Here is a 20047-nt window from a genome sequence, read left to right as displayed (position 1 = left end):
CGGGACTTCGACCCATCGCGAGCGGGATAATCGCCGGGGGGGGGGGGGGGGGGGGCCGCAGACTGGCGCGGTGCGATTCCCGCCCCCACCGAATCTCCGGTGCCAGAGACTTCGGGAGACAGCGGGGGCGGGATTCATGCCGGCCCCCGCCGATTCTCCGACCCGGCGGGGGGGTCAGGAGAATCCAGCCCCACTTCTCTGTCTATGTTAATCTCTTAAATTTTATTACAGTCCTTCTCCATGATTTCTATACCCACACTGTCCCTCTCAGGTATTAACACTGACATAAAGTGTCCATTTAGAATCCTATCTATATCCTCCGGCTACACACAAATTACCACTGTGCTCTTTAATGGGCCCTACTCTTTCCCTAGTTATCCTTTTACCCTTAATGTGCTTTTAAAATAATTTAGGATTTTCCTTTATTTTACTTGCCAGGATCCTTTCATGTCCCCTTTTTACTACTCTAATTTCCTTTTTAAGTTCCCTCTTGCATGCCTCTGGGCTTCTGCTGTTTTGAGCCCTCAATAGCTGCCACAAGCCTCCCTTATCTAATGTCGTAAATTCCTTGATATCTAGGGTTCACTTGACTTATTGACTGGAACATGTTGGCCCTGTGCTCTCCCTATTTCCTTCTTGAATGTGCCCCACTGTTCTGTCACAGATTTAGCTAAAAATGTCTTCTCCCAGTTCACTCTAGCCAAAACATATCTGATCTTATTCAAATTGGCCTTCCCCCAGTTTAGAACTTTGATTTCAGGCCCATCCTTATTGTTTTCCACAACAATCTTGAATCTAACATAGTTATGATCGCTGTCTGCAAAATGCTCCCCCACTAATAATTCAACCACTCGTCTGGCTTTGCTACATATAATGTAGTCTTGGACCACCCCCTCTCTTGTAGGATCTTCTACGTACTGGCATAGAAAGTTCTCCTGGATGAATTTTAAGAATTCCGTTCCCTCTAAACCTTTCACACTCTGACTATCCCAGTTAATATTGGGAATGTTGAAATTACTATCACTACCCTACTATTTTAATACTCTCTCTGAAATTTGCCTACATATCTGCTTTTCTATTTCTCTCGGATTGGCATGCCCTTTGTGTCCAAGGAATGCAAGTTAGATGGAGTGGGCTAATGTAGGGTGCTCTTTTAAGAGGGTCAGTACAGACTCAATGGGCCGAATGGCCTTCTTTTGCACTGCAGGGATTCTACACAAAACACAAAATTTGTCCTGATGAGTGCAAGGCAACAAGCTTCGGAAATATGTCTCTCTTTTCAGCAGTATTCATGTTCTGTGTTGACAAGTGACTGCTAAATTTAACTTGTAACAATATCATAATCATTTTATTTATGTGACAATTTAAGTATTTGACAGCGAAAGATGAACATCTGCAGAAATAGATTAAGATATTTCACAAAAAAACTCATTTCAATAACAGTTATTTCTGTAGAAATTACATCTGATATAAATTAAAGCAGTGTGTGCCGCTTTTGAGAGATTGGTATAGCGCATAGCCTTAGCAGCTCATGGTAACTCCTTGTGAAGGGGAACCAAAGTGGCAGTTTCCTCTTAAAGACATATTATAGAAAGGGAATCAAGCTTCTGCTAGTCTTGCTTCACCAGTTTATGTACAGCACGGCCTAAGACCTGTCTACCATCACCGACTGCCATCGGCCCCATCCCAAGCTACATGGGTTAGATCTTGAATTCACAGGGCAGACAGCCCACACCTTAGAGAGCACGTTTAGGTGCTTGGCCTAATCCGCACATGAAAGTAGAACAACACACATCCATTTAGCTAGACCTACGAAAGCCTGAAGAACTAACTAAAGTAATTTAATGATGCTCTAAAGGGAGCTACATGCCTGATTGTTAAAGATAAAGATAATCAATCCCTTCTAGGTTTAATTAGCTCACCTTTGAGCATGCGAGGAACCTTTATGAGGGCCTCAAACAAACTCACACCAGTTCTCAGTAATCAGGAGTTCCATTGGGCCTAATGAGGTTGTAATGGGCACAATTGCTGGAATAACTGGAATTTACATTAGGTTCCTCACCAAATCTCAGCCTCCTACCCCCATCCCTCACCACTGCCCCCAGCAGATGATCCAATCAGTCCCTAGCAATCTGAATTTAAGGCTCAAAATATTTTACAAACTGCCTTGGTTTAAATAATAACCGAGTAAAAGATCGGCCCGAATCACCCGAGGAGTGGCAATTACCGCTGGAATGCTGCTCCACTCCTGTTTTCCTGCGCCATGCCGGAGCTCCGCATTTCTGGCCAAGACTATCAATTCCAGATTCTCCAGAAAAGCAAGCATAGCTGAAATGAGACTGCTTCTTCGTAGCACTGGATCACGGCGGAAGATAAGTCACACCTCCTTTTTACAGCACCAGGTGCCATATTCTGGCAAATAAAGAGTTTAAATGTCTCAAAGTTTCTTTGAAAAAATACAGAGAAAACGTAAGTAGGTATGGGGATAGGATAGGAGGTAGGGAAGATGACAAATTGGCAGCTGGTAGGATGGTAGGTAGATTGAGTGGCTGGGTGGAAGATGAGTGCGGTGGTAGGTTGGCTGGTGGTTAGGTTGGTAGGAGGGAGGTGGCGAGAGAGGCCGACATCTTGGCCTTTGCCTCCTTGGTAGCCCGGACACGGATATTGCTGGCATGGAGTGACTCGAAGCCACCAAAATCAGAGATCTGGGTTAGCAACATGGCCGGGTTTCTCAGACTTGAGAAAATTAAGGTCGCCTTAAGAGGGTAAATGCTGGGGTTCACCCGGAGGTGGCAGCCGTTTGTCAACTTCTTCGGGGAAAACTAATTTTCAGCAGAGGCAATAAGAAAAATGGGGTGGGGGGGGGGGGGGGGGGGGGGAGAGTTAGGCTATTTTCTGTTTAGGGTAGGTGGGATTTGTTCGGGATGGAGATAAAAAGAACAAAGAAAATTACAGCACAGGAACAGGCCCTTCGGCCCTCCCAGCCTGCGCCGATCCAGATCCTTTATCTAAACCTGTCGCCTATTTTCCAAGGATTTACTTCCCTCTGTCCCCCGCCCATTCATTTATCTGTCCAGATGCATCTTAAATGATGCTATCGTGCCCGCCTCTACCACCTCCGCTGGCAAAGTGTTCCAGGCACCCACCACCCTCTGCGTAAAAAAACTTTCCACGCACATCTCCCTTAAGCTTTCCCCCTCTCACCTTGAAATCGTGACCCTTGTAATTGACATCCCCACTCTTGGAAAAAGCTTGTTGCTATCCACCCTGTCCATACCTCTCATAGTTTTGTAGACCTCAATCAGGTCCCCCCTCAACCTCAGTCTTTCCAATCGCCGCAGGGGCCTCTCCGATCGGAGTGGCGAGATTCCTGCCCCCGCAGGTGGCGGAGAATCTCTGCCACGGCGGGGGCGGGATTTTAGGCGCCCCCAGACGATTCTCCGACCCTGCTGGGGGTCGGAGAACTTCGCCCCTGGTCTCTGCCGGCGGGAACAGTGTGGGAACGCTAGGGGGGGCCGGCCTGTGGGGGGGGGGAGGAGGGGTCTTGCACCGGGGGGGCCTCAAAAGAGGTCTGGCCCACGATCGGTACCCACCGATCGGCGGGCCTGCCTCCCTGAAGGAGGACCTTCTTTCCTCCGTCGCCCCACAAGATCCATCCGATATCTTCTTGCGGGGAGGACGGCAACCGCGCACGCGCGGGTTGGCGCCGGCCAACCTATGCATGCGCGGATGATGTCATTTACGCGGCGCCGCTTTTACGTGATGCCAAGGCCCGGCACACGTAAATGACATGGCGCCGCTCCTAGCCCCCTGCGTCGGGACTTAGGGCTGAATTCTCCGCTCCCCACGTGGCGTGGGAGAATTGTGGGAGGGCCTCCCGACATTTTTTACGCCTCCCTGGCGCCCCCAGCGATTCTCCCCCCACCGCTCGGAAAAATCGGCGCTCGCCGTTTTTCATGGCGAACAGCGATTCTCCGAGCCCAAAGGGCCGAGCGGCTGACCCTTCACGCCCGTTTCACCACGGCAGCAACCACACCTGGTCGTTGCATTCGTGAAATGGGTGCCAGATGCCCGTTTGGGGCATCTAGGGGCCCGATTGGGACGGGAGCACCACGACTGTGCTCGGGAGGGGACAGGCCCGCGATCGGTGCCCACCAATCGTCGGGCCAGCGTCCAAAACGGACCCATTCTTTCCCCTCCGCCGCCCGGCAAGATCAAGCCGCCACGTCTTGCCGGGCGGCTGAGGAGAAAGACGGCCACCGCGCATGCGCGGGTTCGTGCCATCTGCACGATGAAGTCATCGGCGCATGCGCGGGTTGTAACCGGCAACCCGCGCACGCGCGGATGACTTTACATTCTCGGCGTGACGAGGTCGCTGCCGAGAAAGACGGAGGCCCGCTCCTAGCCCCCCCGGGTGGGGGTGAATTAGGTGTGGGGGGCAGGCTCCGAGGCCGTCGTGAACCTCGGCCGAGGTCACGACGGCCTTCACGAATTCAGCCCCCTGGTGAGAGTTCCGCCCTTTGTCTCCCGATGGGAGACTAGGGCCCTGTATCTTTTTCAAGAAAAAATCCCACACCTCTTACTGAGCATTGTGGTGATATGCATCACTATAAATGCAAAAGGCGTTAATGTAAATACACATAGACTGGATATGATGTGGAGATGCCGGCGTTGGACTGGGGTGAGCACAGTAAGAAGTCTTACAACACCAGGTTTAAAGTCCAACAGGTTTGTTTCAAACACGAGCTTTCGGAGCACGGCTCCTTCTTCAGGTGAAGAAGGAGCCGTGCTCCGAAAGCTCGTGTTTGAAACAAACCTGTTGGACTTTAAACCTGGTGTTGTAAGACTTCTTACTGTAATAGACTAGATAGACACTAGAGGGAGCACCAGAGACATTACACACAGACATTCAACCAATAGGCCAGTAAGATAGGACACGACCAATAGGCATTCACGACACACACAGACGTGACACTTCCACAGGGGGGCATTACACCAACCCATATAAAAGGACACAGCACACATGATCTTCCTCTTTTCCAGTGGAGACACTTAGTGAGTAGACAGGGTTGATTTGGAACACATCACACCCACCACGTGGATTGTAGCAGCAATTTACTTGCAACTTTCATTTCCAAATGTATGCAATTCTGCTGTTTGCACCACCCACGTTGTATCATTGCATGGGTAATAGGCTGAGCAAGTGGCATGCCCCCAGCTCTTTGCCTCTGAAACTGCTTAGCAGCCAGCTGCAAAGCTATATCGAATTTGCATAGATACTGGAAATCCTCTTCTTTCTCCCCTCTAGGAAAAAGTAGTTTAAAGGGTTAATAGCTGTTATGTTAATAACTAGACTGCATCATCAGTGATGTCGGATGATGTCAGATTTTGTAACTGGAGCCTGAAGAGGAAGGTTCTAATGGCGTCCTGCTAAAGTCTGTCTCTGGAAGTAGTTATTCAATAGCTTGCAACTGCATAGGGCTTCCAGCTCTCTTCTATCAAAGACACTCAGAACCCGGCCATGATATTCATACCTAAAGCACTTTACGTTTTCTCACAGCCTTTCCAAGAGCCCAGGTTTACATCTAGACTCATTAGATGAGAATTTAACATGGTGCAAAACCCTTCGGAATCTTAGAGGGTGCGATTCTCTGGCCTCATTACGCCGTCGCTCAAGCTGGACACATGCAGGAGAATGGACATTTGGTCAGTGGGAAGGATGGGTCAGTCAGTCAGTAAGGCAATAACAACTCACGTTTGACAGGTCCTCCGGGTGGAGCCTGGTGGTTCCTCACCTCTGCGGCATCCACCAGTCTCCACGTGAATGACCGATCTATCATCGGACACACTGGTCACCTCCAGGGCCCACTCCTCGAAGGAGGCAAAGATTCTTATGTCTGGCACCCTCCTCCGGTCTGGGCCCTCTCCCGACGATTATGGGAGAGCTTTTCCTGAGGAGACACAAAGGGGGCATGGTTAGTCATACACGTGGTTCACAGTGGTGGGAGAGGGGGTGTGAAGGCAGGATTGGGGGGTTGAGGGAGGAAGGGAGGGTTGGGGTTCGCTTGGGGAGTTGGGAGAAGGGTGCTCCCTAGGCTGGGGTGTTGGTGTTTACTCACTCGTGCTGCTCGGTGTAGATCATTGACCTTCTTCCTGCACTGCTGGCCAGTCCTCCTGGTCATGCTCCTCGAGCTGACAGCTGCTGCCACAACATCCCATTCAGAACTGGCTCCTTGTGGCTCATCCTCTGGGACCCTCGGGGGAACAGGGCATCCCTTCTGACCTCCACTGCATCTAGGAGCCTCCCCAGGTCAGCATCTCCAAATCTTGGGGCTGGTCTCCTGGGTGCCATTGTTGCGAGCTGGCTGGGGTTGGCTGAGCAAGTGCAGCTTAAGTGCTACTTGGTGTTGTTAGCGGGGGGCTAGTGAGCGCGGTCACGGCGAATCAGCTGGCGATCCTTCATTTGCGATGAGAAGCCCATGAGGCCTCGTTAAGTGGACTCATTCATATTGAATTGCGTTGCAGGCTTGCTGGGCCGAGTGCCGGGAAGCTCGTGGCAATTCCCGTTCGCTATGACACTTAGAAAGTTTTCCTGAGAAATGCGCCCAGAGAGTGAGATCCCTGTAGGCCATTCTAGTATCAGACTGGGGACAGGTCATATTTCCATTGGGAAAATCCTCGCTGGCCGAAGTTGAGGTCGGATATGGGACTTGAAGGTAACATAGAAAATAAAGAAACTTTCCCTTCAGTCATTCTTCTGCACAAAGGACTGCTACTAACTAAAAAGTGACATAAAATGGGGACACCCACAAGGACAGGATAATGCTCCCAGAACATAGCTTGATGCATAAGTGTACAAACTGAGCTCCACATAATTGTTTGAACTGTCAACATGGAGGAACTTTGAGAAATAGGAAAAATGTATTGACAGATCAGAATTCTATTCAAACGCTTGTTGGAGTTGTCTTTACTTGCCCGAACCGAGTGTCGGCAAAATGCTTCCTCAGAGAAAGAAGGAACAGTCTGAGATTGGGAGAGTGTTGTTTGCTGTCACAATTTTGTTGGCAGCCAGTTACTGGAAACACGAGTAGAATCTTGGCAACAGGCTTTCTACCTCTCTTAGTTGTGGCATGGGGTGAAGCAAACAAGATCAAAAGCAGGAAATAAAAACAAATTAAAGTTACAGGGGAAGCAAAAGATTAAAAAAATATTTGTCTACCTCTAGTAAATGTTTGGGCCACTGAATGTGACCTAAAACCCATTTAATGCTGATATGAAGATTTTCAAATCAAACCACATCTTTCAAGCATGACCTTTAACAACTGCATGCTGTTTGGATGGTTCCAAGAGACACCAATGTAGGGAGTCTCCACTGTTTATTTAGAAAAAGACTTCAAAAAAAAATAAATGCCAAGGTTTAACAGTAGAATTGGATCCCATTAAAAGCATAAGTAATTTGTTAGGCTGCTGTATAAGTGAAGTGATTTAAAACAGTATATTAAATATTCTGTGCTTGAACCAGTTTTGCTTTGATAAACTCTCTGTTTGTCCAGGCTCGAATGTGTATTGAAACAGAGCGGACAGCTGTTGAAAAGAAAACCATTTTGGTTGTTAGCTTTCATTATTTGTAAAATGTACTACAGGGAACATCTAGATCTGACGCGGGCTGCACTTAATAAAACTCAACCCAAGGAATTAGTTTCATACTTTGTACTCCATTGCTTCAGTGTCAGTGGTGGAAGTCCTGTGGCTGAGCAAGTGCAGAAACACTTAATTTTGTATTTTGCAACAACTTGGAGAGGAGGAACAAACACTTTTCAGCTTTTAAAAAACCATTGTGCATTACTTACATGCGACAAAGCCACCATTTTATATTTGTCATGCACAAGAGGGACAGACCCTTTTCCCATTGTATTTGAAAAATATGGATGTAAAAATAGTCTCCACCTGGCATCTAGTAATTCCAGGGATGCAAGTCAATTGTATATTAAATGTGTTCTTTTGAGGGAGTGACATCAGGTCTAACCTGTTAACAGTTCAAAAATGAAGGGAACCTTTGGCTTAGTGGTAGCTTCTGTCTCTGAGTCAGAGGGTGCAAGATTTGAATACTGCTCTGAGAGTCCTGGTGAGCTCAAAGCAGGCTCTTCTGCACTGGCATCCAGTAGGATGCTGAACAGACCACTGGAGGGGATCATTTCTGTCCTCCTCCATTATCACAGTTTTGGAGCTCACAAAAGTACAATGACGGCTGAAGCCATGGAGGAATTCTCCGAAGACTGTTAATCAACCCACGAAACCTGCCACTGCTGCGCACCATTCCCCCTGTGAAGAGATGATAACAGCTTGGAAAAATAAAGATAGTTTCCTTGGCACTAAAATGTCACTGTGTTCATCCAACTGCTCTTTCCATAAAAGTATCCAATAATGTCTAAATATATCCCTCAATCAAGCTTCAATTTATAGCAGTAGCTGGGATGGAATTTGTCCTACATCGCAACAAACACAAAACAGAGCCCAGTGCATTTCTGCAAAACTTACAAATAAAACCCCTAAAATTTCAGGTTCTTACTGAAAAAGTAAATAATAATTTGTTTAAATTGCCAGTTTAAAAAAAGTATGTACTATTTTCCAACTTCTAATCCAAAGCCACTCACACCACAGTGAAAGAATATTGTTGTTCTTGAATTTGTTTGACTCTAAAATTGTCGGCATCAACCTTGCAAGTACTTCGGGCTGAAAACTTCCATCCAGTAAGGAGAAGTCTGGATCGTTTTTTTAGTGTCACTGGTGTGCTCACTGAACAATAGTTTGATCTTCTTAGAGCATAGAATCCCTACGGTGCAGAAGGTGGCCCTTCAGCCCATCAAGCCGGCTCTGAAAGAGCATCTTACCTAGACCCACTCCTCCACCCTATCCCCATAACATCACCTAACCTTCACATCTTAGAATACAAAAGGGCAATTTATCATCCACCCAACCTACACATCTTTGGACTGTGGGAGGAAACCGGAGCACCCGGAGGAAACCCACGCAGACACGGGGAGAACATAGAACATAGAACATAGAACAGTACAGCACAGAACAGGCCCTTCGGCCCTCGATGCTGTGCCGAGCAATGATCACCCTACTCAAGTCAACGTATCCACCCTATACCAGTAACCCAACAACCCCCCCCCCCCCCATTAACCTTATTTTTTAGGACACTAAGGGCAATTTAGCATAGCCAATCCACCTAACCCGCACATCTTTGGACTGTGCAAACTCCACACAGACAGTCACCCAAGACCGGAGTTGAACCCGGGTGCCTGACGCTGTGAGGCAGCATTGCTAACCACTGTCCCACCGTGCCACCCTTCTAAGTTGTTCAAAAAAATGTTGTATTGTATGCTTCATCATTGATCCAATTATAATGTGTAGCATTTGATTTTGTACAGTTTTCATCCTGCAAATAAGAAGTGGAAGAAGTTCTCATACTTCACAGGGAATGTAAATCATACCATCACTTAAACCTAGAATAACTGCCAGACTAGCTTCATCTAGGTGCCGCTGAGTAAGCGCTGACATCTACTGTATTTATATTACTGCACATCTGGGCCTGCTGCACATCCAGCTGTGCAGGCATCCAGGTGCCTTGAGATGTGGTGAGGATCAAAAGCTAAACTCTGTGGTATGTCTATTGGCAAAACTATACACCACAGCAACAGCAGTGAGTGTTCCACTGGTGTGTAACTCATGGCCAGAAGGGAGAGTTGTTGCACCATTGTCAGAGGAAAGAGTTTATAGAACAAGTTTCACAAGTTGAATTCTTTATAGCTGCTGTGCAGAGCAAAGCTTAAACTTTAATTAGGGCCTTGGTGAATCCTACCCCTGTGAGGAATAGGTAAGGAATTACAGTAAATGAACAGTAACTTAATCAGATTTTAATGTCAATTTAACATTTCTTTTGACATTGTTTACATTGTAAAAATGTTGAATAAATATATTTTTTAAAAAGCATGTCAATGGCATGTTAGCTGTTCGTATCACAGCAGTTTGACATTAAAATATATCCTGATGGCAACTACAGATACTTAGATCAAAACTGTGAGAGATAGTATGAGGCTTTTGGGATCTTTGAAAGAATCATACTGGAGAAGGTATTCTCAGTTATTTAACAGGGCTGATTGCCTTGCTCAGTGGTCAAGGTGGGAAATGTCTGGCAGTTCACAGAGAGTTAATTTCAATCACTGCGGTTTAGTGAAGAATGTTATTGTCTTGAATGTTGATAGCAGAGTGACAGATTCAGAGGCCTCCCTGCTGGAGCTTTCAGTCTCCTCTTCTGTCTCCTATGACTGTCTTTCTCACCGAAGCATCTGTGGCCACCTCTGCCCTGAATTGAAACCACCTTTCCTTTTCAATCGCAGTGCAAAACAGCAATAAAAGATCTGTGCCTTACTAATCAGATCATAGAGACAGGTTTTTTATATCCTAATAAAAGCAGACACTGAAGAATGGAATACAAGGCAAACATCTTAATTGTTACCGGACTAAATAAAGTGAATGTTGATTAAATTGGTTATCTGAAAAGAGTTAACTGTAAAAAATTTAAAAATAAGATTAAGTTAAACTCAGCCCTTAATTTGAAACTTTGTGTTAAGGACAATCCTTTTTTCCTCAAATAGGACAGAGAAACAATTAATAAAGGAGTCTATTAAGGTCTGATTGTTGCCACTAAGAGGGAGGTAGAATTTCAGTCCTTTGAAGTAACTGAGTATGAATCAGGCCTCATTACAGAGATATAATCTACATTCATACATTTATGTTAGCGACTTGAATCTATTGGGAGAGATTGAATTCCGTTACATAGTGCATCTTTACTCTGCAACTTTTCTCAGGCTTTCTCAAGTTAATCCAGTAGGTGACCCAATAATACAATGCAGTGGGACACCGAGGGACGCTGCAATACTGGTGCAGTATATGTGATTGAAAGGCAAAGGAGAAAAAAGTTCCATAATTTTTAAATGACCCATAAATGTGTCTGATTATCTTTATACAGATAGCATCACAAAGTTCCCGAGAATATGCTTTCTACATGCTTGCTGTTTGTTAAAGAGAAGAGTGTTGTACTTTTATGATCAAAACATTTGTAATGATACAAATGCATGAGCTTTGAAGAGAAAATGCAACTCAGAAAATGAGTCATGTTAGTAATTACAAACTGTTTACAGAGGTTTCTTTTAATCCTGTGAGCATAAGAAGCTCTAAAACTGACTGAAACTGTACATGTTTAAAAAAGAATAAAAAGCCGTGACTAGAAGTGTGAACACTTTGTTTCTTCTACAGAAGCAAAGAGCAGATGATTCATTAAGTTAGGACCTCCTTCAAGCTGGCAAAGGTTAAAAAAGAAACTAATTGTGTCTTTCTGCTCTTCCTGACCAGTACATAATCTGGTTTGCAGGACTCTGCAGACTGGACTCCTTCACATGTGCAGGAACAGTCAGAAAGCAGAAAGCTCCAGGTGGCTCTCAAGTACTTCGCTGCCAAAAAAGCCCACGCTGGAAAGCAAGTCCAAAGGGGCTCCCTAGAGGGAGTTGGGTTCAGCCCGGAAGAGAGTGAGATTAGTAAAGCATGACTATACAACCCATGCTGGTGGCCGGCTTTCAGAGGAAAAAGGAACAGTAACGGCAATTAGCAAGACTGAAAGCTCCAGAAGGCTTACAATCAGTGATCTGCATAGTTCCCTCAGAAGGAATTCTCTCCCAGTACATGGTTTCAGATGTCCACTGCTGCCTGATCCATAACAGGCTGACCACTGCGGTAAGCACATCCCACCTCAGTGTGGTAATCACTGATATTTTTCACCAGGGTTTGACCTGTTTACTACAAGGCAAAACACTTCTGTCTCTTCAAAGCCACCAGCTTCCCTTGGGCTGTCGGGTGTCTTCAACAGATTCAAACCAGCTTTGTATGCCGTAGCCAAGAAAAAGTGAGGTCGCTGCAGCACACCATACACCTTTGTGGAGTTATGTTATCAACCAGTTCTCAGAAAAGGGCATTTGCAAAAAAAATCCTGATGTGTCCAAACAAATAAAGAAAACATACTGAAGAAATACTTGAGGAGTTTAGTAATTCTGCAAATGTGGAAGATGGTAAAAGACATCCCACACTAGAGATGATTCATCACCTGAGCTATGGATATTGATGGACTTCATTCAAAGGATAACAGAGGTCAAACAGAGAAGACCAGCAACAAACTCTGCCGCATAAGTGTCCTTGGCATTCCAGTATGTTTCTTCTTATGAGACTTTTTCTAGTGCCAAGAGCTTCAGTACAATGTGGAAATGGATACTGACAAAGGGTGCCTCAGCCTTTACATACCTGACTTATGTCGTTCTCCTCTTCCTCATCTGTTCTTCGTCTGTTGCCTGCAATGACATCAGCAGAGATATGTTGTCTCCAAATATCACAAGCTCTTCATCCAGCCTGGGAAGGCATGTGCGCAGCTACAAATACCTGGAAGGAGATGTGCGGTGGAGGAAGCTTTTCTCTTTCACCAAGTACTTTCTCAAGATCGATAGGAATGGGAAGGTCGGTGGAACAAAAAAGGAAAACTGCCCTTTCAGTGAGTATGGAATCCTCATTCAGTTTCTTCCAGATGTTAGAAAATAAAATATTTACGTTAGCTTCATTTAAAAAATTGGAACAGCTGATTTTTATTTTTTTTTGAGCAAAAACACATTGCTTCATAAATGCAGACTCCGTGCATGCTTCAAGAGGGAGCTTTAAAGCATGAACGGTTCCTGTTATTACTAGTTCTTGCATAATTGCTGGGGTGATTATTGCATAATGATTTTCTTTTCTAGCAATTAATATTATCCAAGGGATCCCTAAATTATTATCAAAGCCTTAAAATAATTACTGGGTGTCATTAAAGCCATTTTATTTAAAGTTAAGGATACTGAGTCTACTGCAAGTTTTAAAAATGTGCCTGGTTCTGTTTTTGATTTCTTTTCCCGCATGTTGTTTTGAGTGATTGCATTTAAGAGGCAAAGTTAAGGCACCATTACAGCTATTTGTCTTCTCCGATGCCTTCTTGCTGGTAACTCGATACTATTCCATGCCTGTATTGTCAGTAACATATGTGGCACTTTGTGGTTCTTTGTGGTATTCTGTAATGTTATGAATCCTTGTCATATTCCTCTGACATTCTAAACTTCTGAACACTAGTAAAATGTATCTCAAGACAAAAACAGTACATCTCAGTTCATTTGAATGATAAATCCTTTCAAAATTGTCATGCTTTACTTCTGTGTGAGTCTTGCAGTAAGCAGTGAAGATTTTGTTTAAAGTCGCGAGTGCCTTAAAAATGTGGAGGAAAGTATGGCATTCAGTCAGTTAAATGGAGGATTTCTTTTTATTTCAACATAACATCTGACATTATCAGTGTCAACGTTTTGGCATCGTCCCTCTGCTTCGCAAGAGTAACATTTACCATGAGACCAGATTAGATTAATTGTGGTGTCTTTGGCCCCATATTTATATTTCATAGCATCCAAAATGCGCAAGTCGTGTTTCCGTATTCTGGAATCTCTTCATACCAACGCTATTGCTTAATAAATAAATGAGTGTAGATAAATGCACGTTAACTTATTAATGAAACTGAATCTCCAAACTATTTTAAGTTTATGCTTCGTACTGCAAACAAATTTCTGAAAACGCACAGTAGATCAAAACAGCATGTGAAAAAGATAGACTGAACTTTCACTCATAAGTGAAATGGATCTCGCCTTATCAGAATAAAATATAAAAGTTATCAAAGCAATCATTTATTTTTGAACTGATAATCACTTTTAATAAATAGTTAGCCTTATTAAGATCCACATTAAGATCCACATTACTGCAACTTTCAAGGTTATTTTTTCTGTTACATATAGTAATATATTAAGACTGGGGTATATGAAAAAGCTATTCCGCCAGCTCATTTCAGAGTTTGCCAACATTCTGAGCTTGTGCCCCTGACAAGTTATTTTATTTGTTTCCTGTAACAGCAGTAAGTCTGTCTCCTTCCCCTCCCTAATCAGAAACGTGTACATTTCTTTTGTTAGTGATTCTGCAGACCAAACACTCGCCACACTCGGTGGCAATTTGCTCCATTAATTTATGACTCTGAATAAGCTACCTCTTCAATCATATTTAGTTTGTGGTTTCCTAAGCTTGTAATCATACACTTATAATCAGTAGCCACTGGGGTATATAAAAGATATTGGAATTAAAATTAATATCAGTTTTCAGTTAATAGGCATCCCTTTCATAGTTAATTAATGTTAGAATGGAATCTAAATGCATTTGTGATTAAATGTGTTGCATTCAGCTTGAATCCGCTGTACTTCAAGGGTTGTTCCTTTTTCAAGTGAAGTTGTAGCGAGATGTTTAGAAAATGTGGCATTTCAATTCTGGGCAAAGAGCAGGGTTGAAAATATACAGAAAATAGTGTTAACTGAAAATCATTTTGAGTTTAAGAGTTTGACACGCTTCCGCTTTAATGTCTGAATTTTAACATTTTAGACAGAACCCGGAAAGAGAGTTTTAATTCATGGCCTTTAATATCCATGGCCAGAGCATACAGTAAATAAGCAAAAACAATGGGCTATGGAGTGATGTATGACAGTGTGACATAATTATTGGCTGGGATAGTAATTTAACACAAGTATAGTGACATTAAGATGTTGTCTTTTAAGCTGGGTAATTATGAGGAAATGAAGCCTTGTTGTCCTATGGAATCCCTCCAAATTGATGTCTGACTGCAGTTTAATCTATGGCCTATAACCTATGGCTATCATTTCTCAAATCTGAATGATATGTTTGGAGCTACTTTTATTCAATCAAGCAACAAATTATCCCCTTATTTAAGATATTGTAGGACTAATTGCCTGTTGAGCAAAGATGCAAATTGTGATTATTTTCATCTTAACTGTCTTATATTGAGTGAAAAATACCTTCAGTTTCATTTTTTATGATTCTAATCTATGTAACAATTGGGGCAGGTTTTGTTATTAGATTCAATTGTAGTTGTAATTTCTTATACATGTGTCTGTGTTACAGATCATTCAGGGAGTCAAAATTGCTGTGGAAACATGCACTTTTATATGTGTGTTGTAATCTGGAACTATGGATATTGACGGTAGAGGCTCCAATTCCCTTCCCATCATATGGCTGAGCAGAGATCTTTCCTGCTCTGACCACCTGCTACCACGATGAAAACATTTGCAGTTTAATAATCAACCTGTTTTAGCCCCATTATGAATGAATCTTCCTTGGCTAGAAAGTCCATAGGTGAGACTGGAACACGGAGCTTACGGTTCAGAGGCAGAGACACTGCCCACTGCCCCGCAAGACCTCAATTTCTTGAATATATTGTGAGAAAACCTAAAACTAGAATGCTTCTTCCTGTAAAATATAGTAGCCTTAAAATTAGTCTTGTAGCATCGCTTTAGTTCCACAATAATGTCCGTGCCACACGTGCTCAGTTCTGGTGTTGCCTGCACTGATCGCTGTCTTGCTCAGGCTGTTCACATAGATATTATGCCTGTTCGGGTGCACTGAGGGAGAATTCAGAAGTTCAATTCACCTAACAAGCACGTGTTTCGGGACTTGTGGGAGGAAATCGGAGCACCCGGAGGAAACCCACGCAGACATGGGGAGAATGTACAGACTTCGCGCAGACAGCGACCCAAGCCAGGAATCGAATCTGGGTCCCTGGCACTGTGAAGCGACAGTGCTAGCCACTGTGCTACCGTGCCGCCCATGTTACCCTCTCTTAAACACACACATCAAGCAGGAAAAACCCACAGCAGTACTATTTAAAGGGATCATCAACAACCTGAAGGTTAGTTGCTGATTCATTTCTACTAGTTCTGTTTGAATTTGTAGAAGTGCTACGAAATAGAACATGCTGGAAAATCTCAGCAGGTCTGGCAGCATCTGTAGGGAGAGAAAAGAGCTAACGTTTCGAGTCCGATGACTCCTTGTCAAAGCTGAGCTCTTTTCTCGCCTTACAGATGCTGCCAGACCTGCTGAGATTTTCCAGCATTTTCTCTTTCGTTTCAGATTCCAGCATCCGCAGTAATTTGCTTTTATTTTGTAGAAGTGCTAGGTGTTTTGGTGAGTTGGCTAGAGTTGGTGAAGTCTACAGTGAATGACACTGCTCTTGGGGAAGTCACTAGTTGTGACTGCAAGGGCTCTGGTTAGAGTACTGCCTATCAGCCATGCCATAGTACCTTGGACTACAGCATGAGAGGGAGATGGTCAGAGGCAGAAAATAAGAAGACAGGTTAGGGATCTGTGAGAGCACTTTATGCACCTATAAACCAGGAGCAATGTGTGCGTCATCTGAGATTCACAATTGCTGCCACCATTTGCAGGCTGACCTGTTGTCTGAGAACAGGGAGAAGACAGCACTGCCTGTGGCCATGAAAGTCACCATGGTCATGAATTTCTTCGCAACGGGATCCTTTCTGGTTGAAGTAGGCAACATATCTAACATCTCCCAGTTCATTGTTCATTGCTGTATCAGAGAAGTTTGAGAGGTTTTGTATGCCAGGAGAGTGCAGGCAGACATGAATAGTGCACTTCCCCCTGCTGGAAGATGCTTTCCGTTGAAAATACATGGCTTTGCAGGTTCCGCGAATGTTCAGATATACTCAAACTTGAAAGATTACTACTCAGTTGGTGTTTGACCATACTTAGCTCATCGAACGCTTGCTATCCTGGCAGCGGTCATTCTGCCTTTCATTCTGTGCTTGTCCGCTGTTTTCTCAAACTTTCAGTCACCATATCAAACCAGAGGATGACTGCTAGGTGACAAAAGCTATCCACTTGACATCTGAGTCGTGATTCCTCTTCAGAAGACAACCACTTCTGGCCAGTCTGTTTGTAAGCAAACCATGTTGCCACAGGAAACATCATGGAATAGATGATCGGGGAGATGAAGCAATGGATCCACTGTTTGGACCCCTTTGAAGAAGTCCTCAAGTACTTGACTCCTGCTGTTCTATTGCATTCGCACACCCCAAGAATGTACAGCCGATATCACCAAGGATTAGGAACCATGTCAGGAAGAGAAAAAGAAAAAAGACGAGGATAAAGAAATGAAGAGAAAAAAAAGTAGGAGTAGGAAGTGAGGAGGCAACCAAACATCCATGATCTGGACAAGCTGTCTGGGAGTGCCTGATATGTTTCCAGTTCTCGTAGATGATACACAAAATCCCCATGTTAACATTCCCACATCTTAGAATCCCTGAGTTAAAGATCATCCTGTTCCTGAAATAAAAGCCATCACAAAACAACCATTCCACACCAATTTTACCCAACAAAATCTCCAATATTCCATGCAAAACTCGATTACCCTTATGCATTCCCTTTGTCTGTCCTCATGCTCCTATGCAGTACTCCCCAATGGCTGTAAAATGGCTGGTGAAAGTCTGCTGACTTAAAATAGAGGATTCTGTGGATGAACTTGCAAGATGACCTCAAGCAGCTCTGGAACAAGACTGATAAATTTCAGATTGTGCCACCCTGGCATGGGTGCCAGCTGTCTAGCTGGTTGATAAACTGGCAAAAGCAGGTTCACTGGCAGAATGCCCCTGGTGGGACCATGAAGTTTGCCATCCTGAGGAAGTATAGCAGGTTCAGGCTATAAAGAGACTCTGCCACATCCCCAGAGTAACCCTTCAGTTGGAGAACACATTTCTGGAGTGCTGTGATCCCCTGTAATTCCTTTTGAGCACTCCGCAGGCAATGTGGCAACAGTTTGAATCTGCATGGCAGCAAGCTGGGCTTGTATGATAATTAGTTGAGATGTCATGAGCTCAGTCTGACCTTCCACTGCAGAACTCAGACATTGTGGGAACGATTATCCGAGCCCCGCGCCGGGCCGGAGAATCGCCGCAACCGTGCCATGACGCCCTGACTCCAGCGCGTGATTCTCCAAGGTGCGGAGAATCGGCGCTATTTGCGATGGGCCGAGCGGATATGACAGAGTCCCACCAGCGCCGTTCACCCCTGGCCGCTGCCGGCAGGAACTCTGCGCGAAGGGCCGGGGGGGCAGCATGTGGGGCGGGGAAAAGTGATTCTTCACCGGGGGGGGGGGGGGGGCTCCGATGGGGTCTGGCCCTCGATCGGAGCCCACCGATCAGTGGGCGGGCCTCTCCCCCTGGGCCTACTTTCCTGCGCGGCCGGCCCCTGAACACCGACGCCATGTTGAATCGGGGCCGGCGCGCAGAAGTCCGCCGCGCATGCGCAGGATGGCACGGCCCAACTGCGCATGCGTGCGTTGGCACGGTGCCCATTTGGCACCAGGGAGGGAGGCTGGAGCGGCGTGAACCACTCCAGCGCCATGCTGGCCCCCTGTGGGGGACAGAATCAGTTGTCCCCGTGCCTGTTTCGCACCGTCGTGAAACGCGACGGAGTTCACGACGGCACGAACACTTGCGCTGCATTTTGGAGAATCCCCCCCCCGGGGTGCCTCCTACTGCTGCTACAATGGAAGCTGAGACATTGATCATCAGACACCGCATCAAGGACAAGTCTGCAAGTGCTGTCATGGATTTGGCCACCACTTTCATACTGGAAAGGATGGGATCCATGACCAACACAAAGCTCCATGCCAAGTTGAGTCAGATTTCTCCATGCTCTTTGACAGTGACAGGAGACTCTGTTGTAGGCCTGCCAGTGCACCATGTGTGCATGCCCGCCAGCCTTTTTCGGTATGTTGCCACATCAAAGTCCTCATCTGAGTCCTCTGCAGTATAACTGTCTCAAGATTTCATCCACTGGGGCATTGGTATCATGAAATCCTTTCCCCTGGCTTGGCCACAACCCACCCTGGCCCAGTGACTCACCATGGATAGTTGCCACCTCTATACTACCCTTTAAGATTCATGCAGTGCCAGTATTTGAACTGATGGCTGCAAAGATCAGACCTAATAACAATGTTTATTCTTCATCATCTTCTTCTTCCCTCAGGAGTTCAGCCTTCTCCACCACTTCCTGGCCAGGCAGCAGCAGTTCTTGAGTATCTAGCAGCATAAAAGGCACAATAGCAGGCTTGGGAAGAGGGATTATTAGTTGGAGTGTGGGGGTGGTGAACAAGAAGTGTATAGTTATACCACCTGCAACTTGTAAATCATTGCAGATTACATGATGAGGGATAAGTGGCATATGAAAAGATGGATTAGGTAGGCACATATTGCCAATAATTCCCACCTCTGTATCCTCCATGGTGGTGAGGAGATGCAGCCCTGCCCCACCTACCACCGGGGTAGGTGCTGCTGCCGCCAATTATGGGCCAGAGGGAAGTTTGCAATAGCATTTTGGGAAGTGTGTTTGGGTGATGTGCCTACTACAGTTGCAGAGCTGACAATGTGTGCAAGCTGTGAGTGGTGCAATTTGACTCAGTGTTAAGGGTGAGTGCGGCTGTGGATGAGATGTATGGGTCATCGTTGATGGAGATCAGAAGGATTCAATTATCTTGAGCATTCATTTGAGGTCATTATTCTTCTACTTGCACTGCATCCAGGTCCTCAGAGCAAGATTACTGGTATTGACCAGTATGGTTACCTGTTACCATTGCCTTCTCAGCATCTGCCGAAAGAGCTCCTGAATTCCTGTTGATAGATTACCTCTCTCCTCCTATACCAAGGCCTCCAATGCTTTATCAGAGGTGTTTGTAACACCCTCTCTGACCTGTTGCATCGCTGATGGAACAGTGTCTGAAGGTTCTTTCTGCTCTTTAACACCTCTTTCGTTACTTCCAGTCTCTGCTGCAGCCAGAATTAATGTGGCCTTTAAGAGGTGCAGATTGACTTTAAACAGTGCAGGCTAGTTTTAAGTGAGGCAGGCTAGCCATAAGTGATGCCAGCCTTGCATGAACTCAGAGCCCTTGCTGAGCATGCAGCCACTCAACAGCAGGTTCAGCATGAGGCTGCAGGCAATTATCATTTTAATTAGTAGGCGGCACAAAGTTTGCGTATCACAATCCTCACAACTATTCCAGGGGCTATCCAAATTT

General features: G+C 45.2%; 1 protein-coding gene across 3 annotated transcripts in view; it reads left to right on the top strand.

Moving 5' to 3' along the window:
* fgf10a (fibroblast growth factor 10a) overlaps positions 1-20047 on the top strand; it is a 172115-nt gene that overhangs the window by 43589 nt on the left and 108479 nt on the right. For 2 of the 3 annotated variants that reach the window (XM_038790848.1, XM_038790849.1), the window contains exon 2: positions 11419-12601. In XM_038790848.1, coding sequence (XP_038646776.1) covers positions 12313-12601 — 289 coding nt within the window. In that variant the 5' untranslated portion in view covers positions 11419-12312. The remainder of the gene's footprint in view (positions 1-11418; positions 12602-20047) is intronic. The other variant, XM_038790850.1, reaches the window with a different exon arrangement.

Source organism: Scyliorhinus canicula, chromosome 3 (assembly GCF_902713615.1).
Source record: "Scyliorhinus canicula chromosome 3, sScyCan1.1, whole genome shotgun sequence".
NCBI lineage: Eukaryota > Metazoa > Chordata > Chondrichthyes > Carcharhiniformes > Scyliorhinidae > Scyliorhinus > Scyliorhinus canicula.
This window is presented reverse-complemented; position numbering and strand designations above follow the sequence as displayed.